The 24,328-nt window shown below is 43.4% G+C and overlaps 2 protein-coding genes across 4 annotated transcripts in view; one reads left to right on the top strand and one right to left on the bottom strand.

The window, feature by feature from the left end:
• prdm6 (PR domain containing 6) overlaps positions 1 to 24,328 on the top strand; it is a 112,339-nt gene that overhangs the window by 45,457 nt on the left and 42,554 nt on the right. For all 3 annotated transcript variants that reach the window (XM_070555624.1, XM_015960312.3, XM_070555625.1), the window contains exon 5: positions 10,352 to 10,479. In XM_070555624.1, the coding sequence (XP_070411725.1) occupies positions 10,352 to 10,479 (128 nt within the window). The remainder of the gene's footprint in view (positions 1 to 10,351; positions 10,480 to 24,328) is intronic.
• LOC107386114 (uncharacterized) lies at positions 15,134 to 17,449 on the bottom strand. The gene has a single exon (XM_054730373.2). The coding sequence runs from the start codon at positions 17,372 to 17,374 to the stop codon at positions 15,134 to 15,136; it is 2,241 nt and encodes a 746-aa protein (XP_054586348.2). The 5' UTR covers positions 17,375 to 17,449.

Raw genomic sequence — 24,328 nt, forward strand, 5'->3', positions numbered from 1 at the left:
CTGGGGAAGCTCCTGGATCTCTGGGACTTGGAGCTCCCTCCATCTCCTATGCATCTTTGGGAGACAGATCTGTGGCCCCCCACACTCTCTATTGGACGCTCCTATAGATAAACCTTACATATACAAGCGTGTGTACACACACAGGTGCTCACATCGTGCTCTCATAAGTATGGACTTGGGCACGTTCAACAAATGTCTTAAGGCTATGGTTGGCACTTAATGCACTGTGATTTATTATCGTGTGATTGTTCAGATAAACAATGCTGATTATATATTTTAAGTTGACGCAGTGATAGCTTGCTGCTGTTGTATTGTTGTGTTGTTGTGTGTCCCTTTTCTGCAGGTCTAGAAGCAGACTCTTGTTCATCATTTATTGTTTATTTTTGTCGGACCCTACCCCCACCCCCACCCCGATTGTTTATTTCTGTCGAACCCCCGCACCCTGGTCTCTTCCTTTCTCTACCACCTCTGTCTCCGTGTCTGGTCGAAATTACAAAGCATTCAAAAACAATAACAATAAAGTTTTAAGTATCAGGCGTGACATTAAAGCAGACGCTTTGATGCTTCACCTGAGAGTAAATCTGTAAGGCTTGTTACCAGCATTCAGACATTAATTCTGTTTGCTTCACAGCCAAACAGGACACGGGAGACAGAACAAAAAGAGAATCTGATTTGTCTTGATCAATAACAATCAATAAATACATTTCAGATGGACGAGTTTTTGTTGATCACACAATATTGAATATATCGTTTATTTTCTGAAAATGTTTCAGTCAAGCATGACAAACGATCAGATTCATCCTATTAGACAAAATCCCTTCAGAGGCTGGTTGTAAAACCTCTACAGGTGTGTGTGTGTGTGTGTGTGTGTGTGTGTATATCTGTTAGGGTTCAATCACCTTCTGACTCGATAACTCACAGCTGCATTAGTGACTCGCTGACACACACTTGGTGATAAACGCTCAGACGCCGTCACACACACGTCGTCTTCTGACGGCCTAGCAGCCATTTACATGCCAGCGTCGCTCTGGAGCTCCACTCTGGAGTTTAAACTGATAACCACATTCCTGTCTACGCACACACACACACACACACACACACACACACACACACACACGTCTGCTGCATCGGCTAGTCAGGACAGGAAGACGTACTCTGATTGGGTCAGGAGGTCGGAACACTCAGTCGTGGTCCTCCTGTTGGCTGAAGTTGAACAGAGCTGGTTTCTTCGGACCTTTCTGGGTGGACAGTTGAAGTTTTCGATATCGTATTTACATCCTGATATCTGTCAGACCTCCAGCTTGTTTTGGTCTGTGAGCAGAAACGTCAGACATGATCACATCTCTCCATCAGCTCCAGAGAACGGAGCGTCTCAGACCTTCAGACCTGCTGATTCTGGCCGTCTCTGACTTCAGCCTGGAGCTCAGAGGTGGTCAGACTTTACCTTTTAACTACCGGACTGCCTAGTTTTACATCTGTTTATTAAAAAACATTAATTCTCTTTGACCTTTGACCCAGTGGCAGTTGGTTACCATTGTTGGTGTTTCATTTTTCATCATCATCATTAGCCTTTACAGTTTACACAGAGTGCAAGGTGCTGTACACCATCACCATAAAATGATGGTAAAACATAGTAAAAAGGTTATAAAACAACAGATATCATTAAAGCAAGCAAAGAACACCCAAACAATAAAAAATGCAAGTAATGATAACATAAAACTGGAGTAAAATGGAGTTTGACCATGAATTTAAGGAATTGCAAAATGGTAAATGGTAGCTGGCCTGTATTTGTATAGCGCCTTCTTAGGGTTCTACAACTCCCCAAGGCACTTCCCAACACAATCAGTCATTCACCCATTCACACGCTGGTGATGACTCATGATGTCCTGGGGCGCACTGACAGAGGCGTGGCCTGCGGAACACTGGCGTCACCGGTCCCTCAGACCACCACCAGCAGTCTTGCTCAAGGACACAACAGCCACATTCTAGAACGTTAACTTTGTGAAGTGCGTCGGGACGACTCTGTTTGTGATTTGAGTTCTCTGGTCGGAGCCGGGATTGCTGCTGCAACCTTCCTGAGCTACTGCTGCTCCCTAAGGGCAGACGATAAAAGGATAAAACCAAGTTTGACTTGGGACTCAAAGGGGAAAGGCAATTGGTAGACATGTCTTTAAACAAGACTTCAAAGAACGGAGGGATGGTGCGTGCCTCCCAAGCAAAGGTGACTCAGTCCATAGGTTTGGGGCCACCATAGAAAATGCACGATCCCCCCTAGATTTGTATCTAGAACGTTGAGTTCCCTGTTTAGGGAATGCAAGGCCCTTGAGGGGGGCCTCATCCTAACCTTAACCCCCTTGCTACCTCTAACCATCCTCTCACGGTGACCAAGCGTTTCTGTCCCGCGCGTTCGGACTGAGAATGGGATGGTTGGGGGCCCAGGCGAAGGGAAGGTTAGAAATAGCACGAGGGTTAAAGTTCGGATGGGGTGATATGTGCGTGTTCGGCATAGCGCCGGCGGACATCCCATCGCATCCCTCTGACTCCATATTGGGATTTGCAGTCAGAAAGACTCTTTTTGTAACAACGGTGATGAAAAGGGCACTTTCGGTGTCGACGTCTGATGCGGAGGGTGACTTTCCAAGCTTTTGTTTCCGATGCGTTAGGAGTGAAAATGTGATGTCCTGATATTTGGACATCTCTCCTCTGATTGGCTAACAGCAGCACGGCTGTACCACTGACTCTGTTTGCTCTGCAACGTTGATGTTTTATCTCCACAAATAACACAAGCCTGGAGGAGTTCTGCTGTGTGGTGGAGTTGCTAATGCTAACAGTTAGCTTCTACAAGCAGAGACATTCCCTGCTGCTTCCTGGACTAAACCAACAGCAGCCTTCCCCATCGTGAGTCCAGATGGGTGAGTCCATGAATGTAAGTGACAGTGTGACGTAGATCTGTCAGGATTTTCTAATCCTAGAGTTTCACCGTCTGTTTTCTATCCGAAGCTACTGCAGGAGATAGGTGTAGGAGACTATCTTCATGTTCAGCCAGCTTAAAACACTCAGAGTGACCCGTTAGAATCAGAAATAATCATTAAACATGTTATTTCAGTGTTCCACACCTATCACTTTTTTTTGTTCACATTTTTTATTTCAGATTTTATTTTAAGCACAATAATTCACCGCATGTTCACTAATTCTGACAATGGTGAAGATGAGGAAGTCTGCTGCTACGGTATAATCTGATTTACCATTTAACTTGTTGCGTTTTTGCTTGTTTACACAATTATTATTATTAGATGTGCTGATTTATGTATGCAAACATGTATACACCCCCCCACCCACACACACTTTATTTGTAATGATTTGGACATCCTGAAAAGAAAAGCAGACTAATGAAAAACATGTTCTTGGTTAAAAGGTTTTAGTCTTTTTAGCGCTCTGAATTCAAAGTGATAAGTTAGAAGTTGTTTTATGAGCTGTACGTCTGTGTGGTCTCACGAAAGCTGCTGACAGGCTAAACCAGGACAAGTTATGAAGCTTCAAAAAAACTGAAGCTGAAACAAACTAAAATCCTGTGATGGTTGTTTTCAAATGGGGTGGACAGCCGTGGGCCCGCTAACGTTGAGCTAAACAATATTTGGTCGTTTGTCTTGCCGATGGAATTCAGCAGCGATGGATTCGATAAACACGGGCGGCCAAAACGCTTCTGACAGAACAGCATCAAGCTAGAAACCAGCTGCTGCTTCAGGATTATACTGCTGAGTCAGTCAGCACGCAGCCTCACAGCCACGAGTCTAGAGAAGGAAACCGATCAGGGCCTTTGTTCACTTTAGCAGGCTACAATTCAACTCAAGTTTATTTATATAGCGCCAAAGCACTTCACATAATAAACATTCCAATTCAGGTCAGTTCATTAAGCCAATCAGAAAAAATGTTTCCTATATAAGGAACCCAGCAAATTGCATCAAGTCACTGACGAGCAATCCTCATACTAAGCAAGCATGCAGTGACAGTGGAGAGGAAAACTCCCTTTTAACAGGAAGAAACCTCCAGAGAATCCTGGCTCAGTATAAGCAGCCATCCTCCACGACTCACTGGGGATGGAGAAGACAGAGCAGACACACACACACACACGCACACACACGCACGCACACACACGCACGCACACACACACACACACACACACACACACACACGCACACGCACACGCACCTAGTGAAATAGTAATAGAAGAACGGAAAAAGAAACAAACGATGGGAACTGGACCGTGACTCACACACAATCACAACAGACTTTCAGACTCGGAGGTCATCTGGTGTTTTTGTTTTTCTCTTCAGTTTAAGTTTGAACATAAAACTAACTTAATGATAAATAATTGTTTTTTGACTTAAAAAACTGTTGAAATCTATAACATGTAGTTTAAGGTGCTGGAAATTCTGATGCCAGATTCATAATCATAAGTAATCAGAATGAATCAGTTGTTTAAGATACAGTAGCAAACGCCATCCATCCTGAACAGAAGCAGCATCTCGACTCTAAGATCCTTCCAGATGGCGGAGTTCAGCAATTTCAGCTGCTTGGATCCAGGATCTGAATCTTTAGTTCATGATCCGAGTCACCTGTACTGAATCATTATGGAGACCCGAATCACTGGTCCTCCATCCTACCATCTATCAGGGATAAGACACCAGGATCTCCTCTGCACACCATCAGAAAATGTAACTCCACCCCTAGTCAAGAAAGTGGGCATTGCCAGGAGGCACAGGGGGGCGTGGCCAAGTGTGGGGAATTTCCATCCTGGGAAGGAGGGGGAGTGGGAGGAGACTGTACTGATGACGTGAAATTGTTCCAGTCCCAGCCAGTCACAAGTTTAAAATGCAGTAGCTGCTGTTCTGCCACAGGGGGCAGCACTGAGACATTTTTAGACCTAGATTCTAGATTTAATCAAGTTTACACAAACATGTCAAAAACAGCACAGAAACAGGAAGATTGCATTTGTAAAAACCCAATTATACAGTTAATTAGCAAAAAAAAAGTTCTTTTGGGGTTTAGTTACTCTTTAAAGCTTGGATCACACTGCGATTTGCGGCCAGCCAGGAGCATAATCGTGTAAAAAAAAAAAAAGGTGAATGTCAGGGTGATTTTCAAATCTGTAGTTGTCCAGTCTGAGCAGCTCTGCTGCAGCTTTCTGAGCCTTCTCATGACCAAAGACAACCTCCAACAGTCTACAAGCCTGTCTCCAATTGACCAATGAAAAGAGGCCTTTTTTTTCTAGAAAACTGGTTTAATGTTCCTACATCAAGAACCCATAAAAATATGATCAAAATAAAATGTTTGTCTCGTCAAAGAAAGGGTTAGATTTTTACAGCCATAGTTTTTCCTTCATGTGCTCGATCACCTCACCAAACACAATGGCTGCCTATTGGCTTGTCCTCGAACTTAAATAAGCAGAAATGTAAAAACAAGATAGGCATTTAAAAGTGTCACAAAAGTAAGAACTGAAAAGGTTTGATTTTGTTTAGGAATGGAAACTAAAAAGACTTCAGCAGAGAAATAAAACAACTGGACTCAAATTAATAAGATATTTTCTATAAATGCAAAATAGGTAAAGAGCCTTTCCTCTAGGTTTTATTATAGTGAATTAAATTAGGATCTATTTCTGTAAACACTTGAAAAAAATTGACAAATAAAGAAGTAAAAAAAAATACATCAAAGGTAAAGTTTTACATTTAAACAGCCAAACTGGAGATGGAGATCTTTTATGTGAAAATAAAATATTTAAGCACATTAAGCCAACATATACTGAGCAGCTGTTGTGTTTTAGTTGGTAAAATTCAAAACCACAGAGTCGTGTACGATGCGAGCCACAGACGGACGGCAAAGTGCTTACATACTGAGAATAATAAATGAGGCTGTTTCCTTTGATTCTCTCAGTCATTTACTGCATCGATTGTTTGTTGGCTGTATGGACAACTCAGAGGCCGCATATTGGATCGGGTCATCACCTTATAAACACACTCGACGCCTCCTCAATACAGTCAGACTGCATCACCACGGATGGATAGAGAGATGGATTAATAATGAACGCACGCACACACACACACACACACACACACACACGCACGCACGCACGCACGCACGCACGCACGCACACACACGCACGCACGCACGCACGCACGCACGCACGCACGCACGCACACACACACACACACACACACACACACACACACACACACACACACACACACACACACACACACACACACACACACACACACACACAGACACAAGTTCGACTAGCTTATGATCACCGTTAGTCCTCGACTTTGTTTAAATTATTATAATTTTTTTTCATTTTTCATTTATTGACATTAAAATAAAAATACAGAAAAAATTACTACAAGCCAAAATGAAAAAGGGGACAGAAAGAAGAAAAACGTATGTTATCTGCCCCTTTTAACTAAAATAACATTAATACAAAAAAAATTGAACAATATAGTTCCTGGACTGGTTGGCCCACACAATCTCAACCCATGAATCGAAAAAAAGAGAAAACGAGTTACACAGAGAGAAGCATAAAGTTATAGACCTCTATACATACATATATACACAAATGAATACATGGACTTGTTTCCTTTTTTTTCATCCCCCCAACCCCCCTTCCCTCACACATTTATGTAACGGATCTATATAGGTTAATCATTTCATTTTTTATCTCTTTTTTGAAAGTCAATATTGTTTTTGCATTCTTGATTTCAGTATTTAATTTATTCCACATCATTTGACATCATTGGGTTGAAGGATCAGACAAAGAGCAGCCCGAAGACCTCTTATGATGAATTATATAAATGGAAACCGTGTTCCCTCGCCTGGACGTGGGTCACCGGGGCCCCCCTCTGGAGCCAGGCCTGGAGGTGGGGCACGTTGGCGAGCGCCTGGTGGCCGGGCTTTCACCCATGGAGCCCGGCCGGGCACAGCACGAAGAGGAAACGTGGGTTCCCCTTCCCATGGCCTCACCACTCGTGGGAGGGACCAAAGGGGTCAGGTGCAGTGTGTGACGGGTGGTAGTCGAGGGCGGGGACCTTGGCGGTCTGATCCTCGGCTACAGAAGCTGGCTCTTGGCACATGGAATGTCACCTCTCTAGTGAGGAAGGAGCCTGAGTTGGTGTGCGAGGTTGAGAGATTCCAACTAGATATAGTTGGACTCACCTCAATGCATGGCTCAGGCTCTGGAACCAGTTTCCTTGAGAGGGGTTGGACTTTCTACCAGTCTGGAGTTGCTCCCACTGAGAGGCGCCGGGCAGGGGTGGGCATAATAGTTGCCCCCCATCTTGGTGCCTGTACGTTGGGGTTTACCCCGGTGAATGAGAGCGTAGCCTCCCTCCGCCTACGTGTGGGGGGACGGGTTCTGACTGTGGTCTGTGCTTAAGCACCAAACTACAGTTCAGACTACCCACCCTTTTTGGAGACCTTGGAGTGGGTGACTCCCTCGTTCTGCTGGGGGACTTTAACGCTCACGTGGGAAACGCCAGTGAGACTTGGAGAGGTGTGGTTGGGAGGAACGGCCCCCCTCATCTGAATTCAAGTGGTATTTTGTTATTGGACTTCTGTGCCAGTCATGGATTGTCCATAATGAACACCATGTTCAGACATAAAGGTGTCCATATGTGCTCTTGGCACCAGGATACCTTAGGCCGCAGCATGATGATCGACTTTGTTGTTGTTTCATCTGACCTACGGCCACATGTCTTGGACACTCGGGTGAAGAGAGAGGCGGAGCTGTCAACTGGCCATTACCTTGTGGTGAGTTTGCTCAGATGGTGGGGGAGGATGCCGGTCAGACCAGGCAGGCCCTAACGTATCGCGAGGGTCTGCTGGGAATGTCTGGCAGAGTCACCTGTCAGAAGGAGGCGGCCAACCGGAGCTGTGGTCGCAGGATTGTCGGTGCCTATCGTGGTGGCAACCCCCGAACCCACTGGTGGACACCGGCGGTTAGGGATGTTGTCAAGCTGAAGATAGAGTCCTATCAGGACTTTTTGGCCTGTGGGACTCCAGAAGCAGCTGACGGGTACCGGCAGTCCAAGCAGAACGCGGCTCGGGTGGTCGCCGAGGCAAAAACCCGGACGTGGGAGGAGTTCGGTGAGACCATGGAACAAGACTTCCGTACGGCTTCAAGGAGATTCTGGTCCACCATCCGACGCCTCAGGGTGGAGAGCAGTGCGCTACCAACACTATTTATAGTGGGGACGGTGTGCAGCTGACCTCTACTCAGGGCGCTGTGGATCGGTGGGCAGAATACTTCGAAGACCTCCTCAATCCCACCGACACGTCTTCCAGTGAGGAAGCAGAGTCTGGGGACTTTGGGTTGGCCTCTCCAATCTCTGGTGCTGAGGTCACTGAGGTGCTTAGAAAGCTCCTCTGTGGTAAGGCTCCAGGGGTGGATGAGATCCGCCCGGAGTTCCTTAAGGCTCTGGATGTTGTGGGGCTGTGTTGGCTGACGCGGCTCTGCAATATCGCATGGACATCGAGTGCAGCACCACTGGACTGGCAGACCGGGGTGGTGGTTCCCTTATTTAAAAAGGGGGACCGCAGGGTGTGTTTTAACTACAGGGGGATCACACTCCTGAGCTTTCCTGGTAAGGTCTATTCAGGGGTTCTGGAGAGGAAGGTCCGTCGGATTGTTGAGCCTCAGATTCAGGAGGAGCAATGTGGTTTTCGTCCTGGCCGTGGAACACTGGACCAGCTCTATACCCTTAGGGGGATCTTGGAGGGTGCGTGGGAATTTGCCCAACCAGTCTACATGTGTTTTGTGGATTTGGAGAAGGCGTTTGACCACGTCCCTCGGGGGACCCTGTGGGGGGTACTCCGGGAGTATAGGGTACCAGGCCCTCTGAAACAGGCTGTTAGGTCCCTGTATGACCGGTGTCGGAGCTTGGTCCGCATTGCCGGCAGTAAGTCGGGCTCGTTCCCAGTGAGAGTTGGACTCACCGATTCTGTTCATAACCTTTAAGGACAGGATTTCTAGGCGCAGCCAAGGTGTTGAGGTCTGTTTTGGAGGCCTGAGGATCAGGTCTCTGCTTTTTGCAGATGATGTGCTCCTGTTGGCTTCATCAGAACGTGATCTTCAGCTTTCGCTGGAGTGGTTTGCAGCTGAGTGTGAAGCAGCTGGGATGAGAATCAGCTCTTCTAAATCTGAGACCATGGTCTTGAGTCAGAAAAGGGTAGAATGCCTTCTCCAGGTCAGGGATGAGGTCCTGCCCCAAGTGGAGGAGTTTAAGTATCTCGGGGTCTTGTTCACGAGTGAGGGAAAACTGGAGCGTGAGATCGATAAGCGGATTGGTGCTGCATCTGCAGTGATGCGGGCGTTGTACCGGTCTGCCGTGGTGAAGAGAGAGCTGAGTCAGAAGGCGAAGCTCTCGATTTACCGGTCGGTCTACGTTCCTACCCTCACCTATGGTCATGAGCTTTGGGTAGTGACCGAAAGAACGAGATCATGGATACAAGCGGCCGAAATGAGTTTTCTCCACAGGGTGGCTGGGCTCTCCCTTAGAGACAAGGTGATACACTCGGTCGTCCGGGAGGGGCTCGGAGTAGATCCGTATCGTTACGGTTTGTTCTAATGGGAAACAGGCTTCAACACAAACGGTTGTTTTCTGCTTGGTCCTAGAGCTCAACCAGTGTCAATTTAATATAGCGTAATATGGTTTTTGGATGGTAAAAAGTGCAGGGGTCAAAACTTGACTCTGGAAAAAGTGGGGGGGACATGTCCCCGCTGTCACCCCCCCAAAATTATCCTGTTTCCCCCAGCGAGAGCTGCCATTAACGGCGCTCAGCCACTGTACAGTCACAGGTGGGAGGGAGATCTTGGGAGAAGCGCAGAGCACATTGACTCCTGCAGGTTGATGACCTCGCCAGGCGGAAGTCCACCAATCCGAAGGCGGGGGGGGGGGGTCGGGTTTTCACAGCATCTGTCTGCATTCCTTCGTAGGGGTTTGTTGCTGCTCAAGGCTACCACGGCGTCAGATGCGGATAACAAGAATTTGTTTGGGTCACGCTGAGATATCACTGCTCATAGCAGAATATCCTGAAAGAGCATATCTGACCTTTTACCTTTAACAGGTCGTTCCTGCTGGAAAATCCTCCAATCCTAACAATGGTGGGATTTTGTAGGTGTGCTACCTGTATAAGTTACGCATAAATAAAAGTGCTCTGATAAAGAGAAAAGTGAGTAAAAATAAAATAAGTAACGGGACTAAATATGAGACCTAAACAGAAACTGACGTGGCTTATTTGTAAATAACATGGTTAAAACATTAAAATTTAGTCTCTAAATGCTGCTTTTTCTGTGTTTCAGATTTATGACTCAGAAGGAACTCTACAACACTTTATTGATGGAAATGATCCCAGTAAATCCAGTTGGATGAGGTATATTCGCTGTGCCCGACACTGTGGAGAGCAGAACATGATGGTTGTACAGTACAGGTAGGAACCTGCTGCTCAGATGAATTAGTGGTAATGTTGGAAGCAGAAAAAGTAAAAATATGGAAACAATTATGCTCCATCACACCATCTCCAGATGATTTTACAATCATCTTTTGTATGCTCATTCTGTGTTTCTTCTACTGCATTACTTGGTTCTTTTCCAACTCTGTAAAGGAGTTGTTTTACTTGCCTTTGCTGTTGTTTTGGGTAACGTTGTAGCCTTCCTCAGAGCTCACCGCTGTTGTCGGCGTCACTTCCTTCTCTGTTTGTCCGCGGGCAGCAAATGTTGGTATAGCCCTCTGCTGCTTGCGATCTCCTCTCCGAAAAGCACCAGAAATCCAGAAAAACAAGAACCAAAACCAGTGATAACCCTTTCATACATCAAAGGCATAACAGAAAAAATAAGAGCAACAATGAAAAAAACACAACATAAACACACCAACATAACCATGCATAACATTTAGAAAAAGACTACTACACCTAAAAGATCAGCAGGACACAAGTGTGGAGTCATTTATCAAATCCCATGCAAACTTTGCAATAAAACATATGTAGTAGAAACCGGATGCCAGCTCAACACAAGAACTACAGAACATAGAGAACCTAGAGTGTGAGAAAGAAACAAGCCGAAGACGCACAAGAGCAGCAAAACAAGAAGTAGGAAGTACAATAAAGAAATTGGCTGTACCAGGCCACTGCACCAGGGAGAATCATATAACGGACCGGGATCAATCAATCAATCAATCAATCAATCAATCATTTCAGTGCGATTGCATTACTTCTGGAGAAATTAGAGGAGCGCAAAAATAGATTTAAGAAATGGATTGCATCTCCAAACTCCACTACTGCTGCAAGTTTTGTTGCAACCCGGGAGATAATAAAGCGTGGAAAACCGTTCACAGATGGTGACTACATGAAGGAGTCGTTCATCAACATATCAGAACACCTATTTGCAGACTTTAGAAACAAAACTGAGATAAGACAGTGAAGGAAAGGGCCATTAAAATGGCAGGCAACATTACCGATCAGCAAATCAAGGACATTAATTCAGCACCAGCATACTCAATTGCCTGTGATGAGTCGTGTGATCTTCCGGCACTCGCAGAGTACAGACGCTTCTGCTTTTGCTCCCTTATCTTCTTTTTCCCAAGGCTCTTTGTCCTGTCTGCCTACAGAGCGCTTCTCTGCATTTCTTCTGACAATCCCTATTTTTTGGAAATGGACTTAATTAACTGGTCATTCATTGCCATTGATAAGATTTTTTCTACAATGAGAACGGAGGAGGGGGCTCCCACTTGCCCTCAAGGGACACACGCAGCAGGATATGCGCTCGATTCCTGGAAAGAATGGAGGATCGTATGCCTCTGTCATTTGGCCTGATGATCACTGGATTTCTTCTGATTGGAGTGGGAGGATATCTGGTTTTCTGGAAATTTGGGAAGACGGGAGCGATTGGAGGGTGACCCGCACCCACGGAAAGCACTGCCCGGGCGGATGCCTCACAGACTGGGACGTTACTCGAGGTGAACCGTAAGCTGGACAATGTCCTAGCTGTGTTACCGGTATGAGTGCACAAAATGGACGTCATCTCAGAGAGGGTCACCGGACAGTGTGGAGATGTTTAAAACCTGAATTGGCTTCACTGGAGGACTTGAATGATCGGTTACAGACTGAAGGCAGAGAGGAAAATGATCTCTGCCTGACCCAAACAAAGTCTTGTTATCCAAATCTGACGCCAAGGCAGCCTTCAAGCTGCTAACAACAACCCCCACGAAGGAAGGAATGCAGACAGATGCTGTGAAAACCCGACCCCCCCCCCCCCCCCCCCCCCCCCCCCCCCGGATTGTGGACTTCTGCCTAGCAAGGTAATCAGCCTGCAGGAATCAATGTGCTCTGCGCTCCTCCAAAGATCTCCCTCCCACCTGTGGCTACAGTTGGCTAAGCGCCATACGGGGCTGCTCCCGCTGAGGAAACAGGATCCCAGCCAACAACAACATGAACTACATCAAATCAAAATATGGCACCCGCCTCACAGATGAGAGCTTGCAGTCCTGCGGCAAGATTAAAGTTACATCTTACAGGCCCGATGTTGAGAAGCTGACCGGTGATGTCCAAAAGCAGAAGTCACATTAAACGTGTAAGTACACAATTCTGTCACAGGCACATATTTAGTAACGAAGTGGCTGTTTTCATAAAGTGATTTCTGATTTTTGTCAGTATGTATTTGGAGTGACACTTAGGGATATTATTGTGTTTTGTTGCTCAGGTCCGAAGATAGCTGCGTTGGTTGCTTGTCAAAACAGAAGAGGATGCTGCTGCGTTTTACCCTTGCACTGACTTGCTTGGCATTTGCACAGAAATCAAACTTAAACTGTATTAATTTGATTTTATATACTTTACCTTTTCAAAAGGCTGCTGTTTTATTTTTATAAATGCAGGCTGCGTTTTATTGCACTCTGTTTGTTGCCCCGATGAGGGGCACGTTATGCACGTTCCATTTTGTTGTTGTTTTTTCGAATCCTCAAAATAAAAATGACATCAAAAATTGGATTTCTTTATTGCATTTCTTTAATTTCATCAAAGCAATGAAACATGATTCATTAATACTGTAATGAAGTTAAACTTGAGGCGGCATCGTACAACAGAGTAGTCACATGGTGCGTCATACAGGATGCGCTACAGGGAAATTAAACATTTAATCATGAAGGCTCATTATGTATTTGTATTCCATTTTGATAGTAGGCTAAAATAGATACATACAGCATGTGTTACCTTCATTATAAGGCTTTTAATTTTTTGCAGCTCCAGACATATTTGGTTTTTTTGGTTCTATATGGCTCTTTCTACATTTTGGGTTGCCGACCCCCAGGTTAAGGTCTGGACTCTGTGGTGGCCGATCCATGTGTGTCCATTATGTCTCATGCTTCCTGAACCGCTCTTTCACAATTTGAGTCTTGGAATATGGCCGTGCCAGCAGGGAAAATGGAATAACCTGGTGATTTAGTATATTCAGGTTGTCAGCTGACCTCATTCTTGGAGCACATCCTGTTGCCGAACCTAGACCTGACCAACTGCAGCAAGCCCAGATCATAGCACTGACCCCACAGGGTGCGCACGTGTGTGTGTGTGTGTGTGTGTGTGCGCACACATTCCAAATGTTTCCTGTTAAAGATCTCAGAACTTCCTTGTGTTGTTACGGTAAATAATTTTAAGATTCCGGTCGTGTACCTGTAAACACACACTTTGCTTGGCAGGAATTAACAGCCTAACGTTCTGCTCTTCTGGTCAGTTTTAAGCTTCATATCTTCAGTGAAGCTTGACTCTTACAGGTGATGTATGTTTTTTTTTGTTTTTGTTCCAGACCTTCATGTTTCGCACTTTAAACAAACCTTTGTTGGAATGAAAATCTTTAATATTATCATTTTTGTACAAACCAAAAGTGGTCAAAAGGTGCTCCGTGGATCTCAAAATGAGTTATGTTTTAATGCAAACATCTCCAAATAAACACAGACAGTCTGATCTGGGGTGTCCTCGTTTGTAAGCTGATTCATAAAAAGTCTCAAAACTGTCAAAAGAACATAAATGTCATTAAACACAACTTCTGACATATTATATTGATATAGCTGAATACAATTTGACAGATTGTGTTAAAAAAGGCACAAAAACAATCCGTTTTATTTAAATGACCTTTAACCTTTTCTGCAATTCCATTTCCCCATTCCATTTATTTGATAACGCACATTTAAAAACAGCATGTGAGCTGACCAAAGTGCTGTACAGGGGTAAAAACATATAAGGTTAAACGAATAATATAAAATAATAAAACAACTAGAGCATGGCACAAAGAACCAACCAAGAGAAGTCAATAAAATCGGTAAAAGAACAGTGTAAATAAACCATCGATAAAATAGCTAGGCAGTAACAGCAAGGGAATAAAAGTAAGTCTTTAAGTGAGACTTAAAAACCCCAAAGGAGGAGGAGAGTCTGATATTCAGCGGGAGATCAATCCAGAGTTTCGGAGCGCAGACAGAAAAAGCTCGTTCACCACGGGTTTTGCAGCGTTGACGGGGAATCTGTAGTAGGTGTAGGTCACCTGAACGGAGAGTCCTGCCCGGCACATAAGGAGTGAGTAACTCGGATATGTAAGGTGGTGCTAAGCCATTCAGCGCCTTAAAAACAAACAATAAAATTTTAAAATGTATACGGTAGTGCACAGGAAGCCAGTGAAGTCTTGCCAAAATTGGAGTGATGTGCTGCCGACGGCCAGTATTGGTCAGAAATCTTGCGGTTGCATTTTGTATCAGCTGAAGGCGAGATATTGTGGCTGTTGAAATGCCAAACAGAATCACATTGGAGTAGTCCAACCTTGAGGTGATGGTTGTCTCGAGGTGGCGCCGATTCAGAATGGGTTTTAGTTTGGAAAGACGTCTCAGCTGATAAAAACATGAATGCTGGCCGCCTAAATACTTGAAGTAAAGGAAATAAATGCTAATTTAAAGATTTTGTTCAACTTGTGCTAAACGAGGCAAAGACGTTTAAATGTTAGTAAGAAAGATCCAGAACTCTGAATCAGGACAGCCGTCTCTGAACGAAGCCCGGCCCTAAAAGTTCTGACTGACCCGATGTGACCGGAAGGGTTCAGAGACGGCAGCTGTTAGGAGATGCTACACATTCTCCTGTCTGCGGCTTTCTCCACCTGCTGCTGAATCCACTCGTTGGTTTCCTGTTGATGGATCAGCGTCAGCTCTTCTATGTTCTTCCTGATGTCTTCGTTGCTATGGAAACAAAGTGATGATTTCAGCTTTTTCATTTCCTCCTCTTGTCGTTTCCTCATCTTTTTGAAGTTTTTGTCACACACTTTATCTTTCTTCAGCTTCCTGATGATGTCTTCCTTTTCCTTTTGGTGCTCCAGCTTCAGATGCTGGATGTCTTGTCCTAACTTCTCAAACTCCGCGGTGACGTCACATGTGTATTTGTGTCTGAACTGGTTGCATTGTTCAGCTTGTTTTCTGGCCTTCTCATAATGTTTCCTCTCCATTTCCTCCAGTTGCTTTTTAAACATTTCTTTTGCTTCTTTCCATTCTCTTTCCTCTTGTTCTCGCCGGATTTCCTTCTCTTTTTGCTTTTCTAATTCATATCTCATTTTTTCCCGCTCAAATTCTTCTCTGAGCCTTTCAAGTCGTTTCTGCTCCTCTTCTCGCCTTTTCTCGTCTTCCCGGTTTTGTTTCTCCCACCATTCCCTCCTCTCCTGTTCCCTCATCTCGCTTTCTTTTCTTATTTCTTCTTTGCTTTGTAATAATAAACCCTCCGTTATTAATCGACTTTCAGGTCTCATTTTTTTCAGTAGGAGATCTCTTTTATAATCCCATTCTCGTCGCAGCACTTGCTCCTCCCTTTTCTTGTTCATCTCCTCCTCCTCCCTTCTAATCTTCTCTTCCTCCTTCCTAATGTTCTCCTCCTTTTCTCTGACTCTTTGAGCACTTTGTGCCGCTTTTTGTTGAAATGTAGCAAAGTCCCCTGACGATCTGTTTTTTAATCGCATTTTATCTTCAAGTCGTTCTTTAAAGTCTGTCATCTTTTTCTGCATCTCTTCATCCTTCAGTATTCTCTCCGTTTCCTGCTGAATGGCTGCTTCTGCTTCTTCAAACATCTCTGAGGTGTAGTAGCCACCGTTATTCTTCCGTACCATTCCATCAACTTTCCCCATCAGCTCGCTGACTTGAGAACGGTCATCGGGATCGTTGTTGTTCAGCACGTGGTATCTCCCCCCACATCCAGCTATCAGTTTTCTGATAAAGTCTCCTCCTTCCGTCATGTACGTCTCAAACGTCACATCTCTGAGCTCATCTCCTCTAGTGAAGACAACAATGATGAAGTCTTTAGACTCCTGGCCAAAGAAATCCTTGATCAGCTCCACAGATGCTCTTTCCTCTGGAGTAACGCGTCCGATCTGTAGGACGAGCAGGAAGACGTGCGGTCCAGGAGCCAACATGCTGATGCATCTCAGCAGCTCCTGTTTCACTTCATCGTTGGACAGAGTCGTGTCGAACAAACCTGGGGTATCGACCACAGCGACGAGACGGCCATCGACCTCTCCTGTTTCTTTTTGACAATCTCTGGTCACTGAGTTTAGACAGACCTTTGAACTAAAGCATTTTTTACCCAGAATAGTGTTTCCAGTGGCGCTTTTCCCTGAACCAGTCTTCCCAACCAGCACTATCCGAAGAGGCTTTCGGTGCATCGCCATCAGACGTTCTCCAGTTTCATATTTGGACTCCTGATTTATTTCAAATGTAGCTACACCTTCTGCTAGCTTGTTGTTTTCCTTCTCTGGGCTTTTAGGCTCTTCGTTGTGAGATGGTAATTTTTGTCCTGTAGACTGATTTTGTGGTTTGAGTCCAACGTAAGCTGCAGATGGTTTTCGTTTTACCGTGGAAGGCTTTGGAAACAAGTCTTTGGTGAAGCCATTTGATCCCACAGGTCTCATTTTGTTCACATACTTTATCACGTCACAGACTTTCTCTTTGTTGTTGATGTTGAAGACAACACGTCGTCCACCACATTGTTGAAGGAGCTCTTGGGTGCCCTGGTTTTTCTGTAGAGACTGTAGCACGTTAGAAATGTTGCTGTTTGTCTCCACAGTGTAAAGAATCACTGTGAAGTCCTTGATTCGGGACCTAAAAATGTGCTGGATGGTTTCTAGCTCTTTCATGTCTTCTTCAGTGGGACAATCCAAAGGTAGGACCAACATGAAGGCATGGACACCATCAGGCTCACAACGGGAGATGCACCTAAACGATTCCTTCTTTGCCGTCTCTGTTGGTTTTCCGTACAAGGCTTGGAGCTCCTGTATGGACACCGCATGTCCACACACGTCTTGTTGACTTACATTCATCTCCGAGTCGTTGAGTGAACCAACATATTTTTTTCCGAGGATGGCACGAGCTGCTAAAGCTTTTCTGGCCGAGTGTCTCCCACACAGGACCAGGTTCAGGGGCGGGTTTACAGATGCAGGAACTTCCTTTAGATCCGTTTCTCCAGTATACGTTAAATATCGTCCCCTGTTGTTTCCCACTAAGCTTTCTATTTGTTTCATCAGTCCACAGAGATTATCGTCACACCTCTGACCCAAGTTGATTGCGGAAAGCCTTTGTCTGCATTCTGCGATAAGTTGATTAACAAAGCAATTAATTTTCTCAGCATTATGGGTAGTGATGACTATTGCATAATTAACAGCGTCTTGTCCAAACAAGCTCATGATGAACCTGAGTTTATGTCTGTGTGTCTCGGTGAAGTCTGACGGATTCACCAGCAGCAGAAGGACATTTGGTCCAGGTGGACAGTTGGATGCCCACGTCTTCATGTCTGATCGGATGTTCTCCCCGGAGAAACTAAACAGATCTCCAGTTTTTATTAATGTGAAAGTATTTTGTCTGTATACTCCATGAAATATATGAAAGTTTCTTTTTGTTTTGGCGAAAGAAAACTCTTCTCTTGCATTCATGAGGTTGCACAGTGTTGTCTTGTCATGCTGGCTTTTTCCAAGTATCACAATCCTCCAGTCGGACACTGAAAGAGCAAAGGCATGGAAATGACATTACCACAAAGATGTGGAGTTGAAACGAATGTGGCAAACGGGTTTTGTTTTTTATCATTTATAGAGATGCTATATCTATTGTTATTCTTTATATCTATTAAATGACAGTTAAAATCTCCTCCTGTGACGGACTAATGGCAGCAAATAGACTGCACCATTTTCCAGACTGTGTTCAGTTCACCCATCTAAAAGCAATTTGGAGCAGATTAATAATAATAATAATAATAATAATGCATTGAACTTATATAGCACTTTTCTAGACACCCAAAGACGCTTTCACACACTCTCACATTCACACACTGCTAGTGATGGTGAGCTACTTGTAGCCACAGCCGCCCTGGGGACGTCTGACAGAGGCGAGGCTGCCATTTGGCGCCGTCGGCCCCTCTGACCACCACTAACACAGGCAAGTTGGGTGAAGTGTATTGCCCAAGGACGCAGCAGCAGGATACCCCTGGCGGGAGCTGGAATCGGACCCATGACCCTCCGATCATGAGGCAACCCGCTCTACCACCTGAGCTACTGCTGCCCCAAATAATAATGAGAATATCTGTCGAATTATTTAAAGAGGAAATTACAGCGGGGGCTACCAGCATACCAACATTCCTGGACTGGTTACAACTAGACCCAGAACAGTGTTCTTATTGGGTTCTGTTTAGGAACCATTTGTATTTGTACTAGATTAGGATGTAGCTTTAAACCTACCAGGTGTGGATTCTGCCATCTTTAGAAAACAACTTTTGAATTTCTGTTTTCTGCACCTGAAACAACATGAAATAAAATAGTGGTTGAATAACTAAAGCATATTAGTTGTAAAAACGCACCAGTTTAAGAAGGGCGTGGTTAAATGTCCGTTCAAATATCATTGATGTTAAAATATTTAATTTTTTTAAATTGCTGTGCTAAATAATCAGCTGATCGTAAAAATAAAATGTTTAACATCACTAGGGTTGGGCATCGTTTGATTTTGAACGATTCCGATTCCAATTCCTCGTTTCGATTCCGGTTCCTATCGATTCCCGAAACGTCCAGCTGTTTTCAGCTACAACTCTCAGGATGATCACGTCCAGGATGACTGAGAACTACACCTCCATGCTGCAGCAGCATTCAGTCAGAACAGAAAGTGAAACTTAAACGTAGCTAACAGATTTTAAACATTAAAACTCAACAGAAACAGTTCAGAAAGGAAAGTAAAATGTTCACATCTTTGTGTGTGATTTATTATTATTATATATTTGGCGAGCGGCTGCGTCTGACTGCTGACGCTCCGTGTGTGTTTTTATTTCTGCAGTGAGACAAACTCACCTCACACCGTCCAGAGTTTGTTCTTTAAAGCTTCTATTAAATCCACCGTGTTGATGTATTTAACACGTTTCCTCTACGCTGCAGGAGTTAAAGTTTACATTACGGAGTAAAAGTTCGGCAGACGCGTTTGTTTATATCTGGGTGGGGGAAGGGGGGACTCGGTGCTGCACACAGACAGCTGGTGTGATCAGCTCTGAAAAGCGTTGATCACAATTTGCAGATCACGTTTATTTTTCACGGAGATCGGATTCCTCTTCCATTCTAGCATTCTAGGAATCGAAAAAAAAACTTTGATCGCTTCCGGGAAAACTAACAGCTGGAACTGGTTCCAGTCGATGCTCGATGCCCAACCCTAAATCACTGACCTGCAGTCAGAACAAGAAATATATAGAAAATACAGAAAAAAAACTATCTGTCACACTAACTTCATATTTTGAGGTCCTTTTAAGTAATTTAACAATAACTGACATCAAAAAGAGCACGGACATGGTCAGAGATCCAAATCCTTAACAATAGTGTCTGAGACATCAACATCTTTAATTAAGATTAAGTTTAGTGTGTGCCCTTGAGTGTGTGTTTTGGTCCACGTAGATGTTGTTAAACATCAAATAATTCAACCACTTCATAGAGTTGTTCTGCAGATTTGTCATTAACATCATCAAAGTGAACATCAAAGTCACCGGTTATGAAAGATGTTGGGATAACAAAGAGAAGCTCAGTGATGTTTTCAAGGAAATTAGTGCATGACCCTGGAGGCCTATAGATTACTAACCCTAAGATATTAGGTGTACCTTTTAACTCAAAACAACGACACTCAAAAGAGTCTAGATCACCACACACGAGCTGTTTACATAGTAATGAGTCTTTAAATGTAGCAGCTACACCCCCACCTCTCCTGTCGGACAAAAGCACGTTTAGAGATGTGAAGTTTGGTGGTATAGATTCCATGAGAACCGGTGCGTCGTTAACATTTAACCAAGTTTCAGATAGAAGCATAAAATCAAGATTCAAAGCAGGGATAAAAACATTTTGTGAAAGTAAAAAAAAAAACCTTTGTCCACTAAAAGTTTTACCAGTCTTGGTTAAAATATATCCACCAGTTTATTTAGCTGCAGGTTAACAATACAATAATTAATATCAGCTTTGTTTGGCTACTAAACTTTCAAACCTCTATTGCCGTTTACCACCTTAAAACTAACCTGTGTTGACAAGATAATTAGCTGATTTACAGCTTTTATACATAGATTTTTGTAATTTTACACATGGGAACTAGTTGTTACTGTTACAAGTAGTCGATACTCACCTGATAAGAGCCTCGTTTCTAAAGTTCCAGTCTGAGGGCAAAAATATCTCCTTTACCGTGATGTTTGGTCTCAGGCACCAAAGAACTGGGTTCTGAGTCGACGTTTTACAACTATAGAAATTCAGTTTCTTGTGGAAAGCGGGAACTCAACATGTTAGTTCTATCGCTTCTAGCAACACGTTTGAAGTCTGTCTTTACATAAATCTAGAAAGTTTAAATTGAAGGTGTTCCCTCAAGTCTCTGAAAACTTGTAAGACCCGTCCAACAAGGAACAAGATGACTTTCTATTAAGTCCTGATTGGTTGATGGGATGCGCTTTATGAAGCATGCTTTTAATACTATTTGTCTGACTATCAGTGACTTCAGCTTAACTCGAGGTTAGCTTTTTATTGGACCAGATGATAGTCAGCTGACTCTTTGTTTTACATGATGATGTGACATGTTGTTAAACCATGCTCTTGCTTAATTAAAGAGAGGCGGTAAGTCTCAGGTTTTAGATTTGGAAGAAGGATTACTTTTTGTTTTTACTTTCTCTGTAAGATCCACACTAGTCATACTGTTCATGACCAGTTGATCAGAAACCATCACCGTGGTTACCATTCAGAGGAGGAGCAATGGTTGTGCCTGTCTAACCCTGGTTGGACTCACTAAGCCTTTAAAAGGTTTGTTGTGGAGCGTCAGATAAGCTCTGTGGAATTTTTCCATGAATTCTCTGTACGGGAATGCTTGTGTGTAGTAATTTTGGTCTTTCTTTAAATACATATTTTTAAAATTAAAGTTTCACCAAGTTTAATAGCGAGCTTCACAAATATAACAACTCTACTGTCCAAGATACGCAGCTCTGGCTCAGACTTCCTCTATGTTGGAGCGATGCCAGTCATCTGGCAGCGAACAGCAATAAGTCGAGCTGCCGGCTTCAGGAATTTAAAACATGTTTGAGCTCCTTTTCAGTGAAACTTGTTTAGTGACACTAGTCCCTCTTGTAGCTGCCAGGAACTCAAACTGAACTGAAACTCAACTAAAGACTAGAATTCCTCCAATGTGGGGTTTTTGTTTTGTTTTTTGAATTTTTTAATATTTAGTTTGTCTTTTTTATGTGACCAGCTGATTATTTTAGATCTGTCTGTCTCTCAGCTAAACTAAATAAGCTTGCACAGGTTTTACAGAAATCCTGATTAATGTGGGTGGAGCCTAACGAGAAACACCAATACTTGAGTGCATATCTAGTCGTTTCCATGTGGAGCTGAACACAACCAGTGGAACGTAACAGTGGTCAAGTTTTCACCAACAAGTTGACCAAAAAGTAACCTTTCATTTGCAGACACAAACACACCGTCTGTCTGGCCTCCAAATCTAGAAAGTTCTGCCTCGGTTCTTGCTACTAGCCAAAGAAGCCATAACATCTTTGCTCAAGGCCTCATGCGAGACTGCTGCTTCCTCACTATGAATAAAGGTCAACCTCCTCGAAGTTCCTACGTGGAAATAATCAAATGTGTTGAAGCTGTTTAAATCTAATGTTTCAATCATCTGTGATTTAATCAATATCTGTACTAATATAATTATTCATGTTTAACATTGACTTCACTTAAGTTGTAAAACATTCTCATTCACACAGAGTTAACATCTTTGTATCTGAAGGAAGGAGTGACTTCTGAGGTATATTTTGGTAAAGCCCTCAAACGTGTCAAAGTCTGATTTGCCAAATTTGTAGGCAATGTGTTTTAATAAAACAGGAGTTACATCCCGATTATTTCAGTTTCTCGGTGACTTCTGATTCGGCCAAATCGGGGAAAAGGCATTTTGAAACCATCTTCTCTTTTGACATCAAGTCAAAGCCTCTCTGCAACGCTGTGGGTGATACAGACACAACGGCTCTTTTAAGAGCCAACGAACCGCTTTAGATGCAAACAAGCATTCCAGCTTCCTGTGGTGACCTGGAGATATCTCAAGACTAGTTGGGTCATATCGGAGCTAATCTATGGGTTCCTGGTATCTGTAGGTCCTTGTCCATCCCGACATCGTGACCCCTGGATCTGAACGGGGACCTCTACACAAAGGGTATCGTAGACTCAACAGATTGCGTCGCATGGTTTTATAAACAAATCTCTAGTTTAACAGACATACAGCCAAATTTATTTTACAACTCAGACTCCACAAACTCTCTGATACTTAACTCATTCACTGCCCACCGTTTCCTGGTCAGTAAAGCCTTCGCTGCCAGAGTTTTTCAGCGTTTTTACAGCTTTTTTTTTAAGAATTACAGAACGTTGCGCGCTAGGATGACGTCAACGCCAAAACTAACAAAACAAAGATGAGTCACCTCTTACATCAGGAAGAATCTTTCGAAGAAGAAGCAGCGTTTCGAGCGTTATCCGTTCTTTCATAATCTGTTGTTGAATTGTCATCGGCAGTAGCTTTTCTGGTTCGCGTATTTTGGTATTTTCTGGTTTTCTTTTTTTACAGCAGCGGCCCAAAACATGGTCCTAACACATGGATTTTCTGCTTCCCGGTCACGTGACGTGTGACATACGTGGATGAAGATTGGCTTTAGAGCTGGGATGTTTGTTCTCACGGTGCGGGGGCTCGTTCCGACACCCACACAGTAAAAAATGCAAATTAAGTCGTCATTGGCAGTGAACGGTTAGATTTAGAATAGTGATGCACCGATATGAAATTTTTGGTCCAATACCCGATATTTAGATCCCTGTTATGGCCGATAACCGATATCGATATGCTGACATTAATGCTTCTAAAATCAGCAGATTTTGTATAGAATAAAAATGATTAAAGCTGAATTTATGTTATTATGCACACACCACACACACATTTACGCTTCTGAGATGATAACAATCTCTGTGACATGACTAAACAAACACACATCACCCCCTCACCCTCTGAAACAGGCAAACAAATGGTGACAAGATGGAAAAAATATCAGTTGATAATATCGGCCTGTTTGTTTTTTATCGGACCGATACCGATATGTTAAAAAATGACTACCAACGGCTGATACTATAATAATTGAATTTTTATAAACTATATATCCAATAGTATTATAGTTGAACTCTCAAATCCCACTGTGAGCTGCTCTCGTTATACGTCTAGGCTGAGAATCCACTGGTTAAAATGTTTGGGTAGATTTATCTCAACTAGTTAGTTTTGTTGTCCCTTGCTCCCGTTGCAGTTATATCCTGTGATTTTATATAGGATCTTGTTAGTATTAATGTTAATTGGTATCCTTCCTTTTCTTGTGTTTTATTGTATTTTTTCTTTTATCTGTCTGTTATTTTCTTTTAAAATGGACTTTAGGTCTGGCAATAAACTTATAATAATATATACTTGACTCTGTCTGGATTAACACGAAGTGTGTTTATGGTGCCTGAATAAGTAAAAGTAACTATAATCTTCTGATTAAACATTCAAAGATCAGTCAGGTCAATATTTCATATTTAGATGGGATTATCACATCTGATTGATCATTTGTTACATATGTAGCCACTCCTTAACACTACACCTGTTAATGACTTCATTTTTAAGTTTTTCAATCCATCATAATTTTTGTGTAAGCTTAAGATTCTCAGACGTGGTTACCCTGAGACTTACTGTGAAAGATTAAAGGAAATTCTATGAATTTTGCTGTAGAT

This window comes from Nothobranchius furzeri, chromosome 10 (genome assembly GCF_043380555.1).
Source record: "Nothobranchius furzeri strain GRZ-AD chromosome 10, NfurGRZ-RIMD1, whole genome shotgun sequence".
NCBI lineage: Eukaryota > Metazoa > Chordata > Actinopteri > Cyprinodontiformes > Nothobranchiidae > Nothobranchius > Nothobranchius furzeri.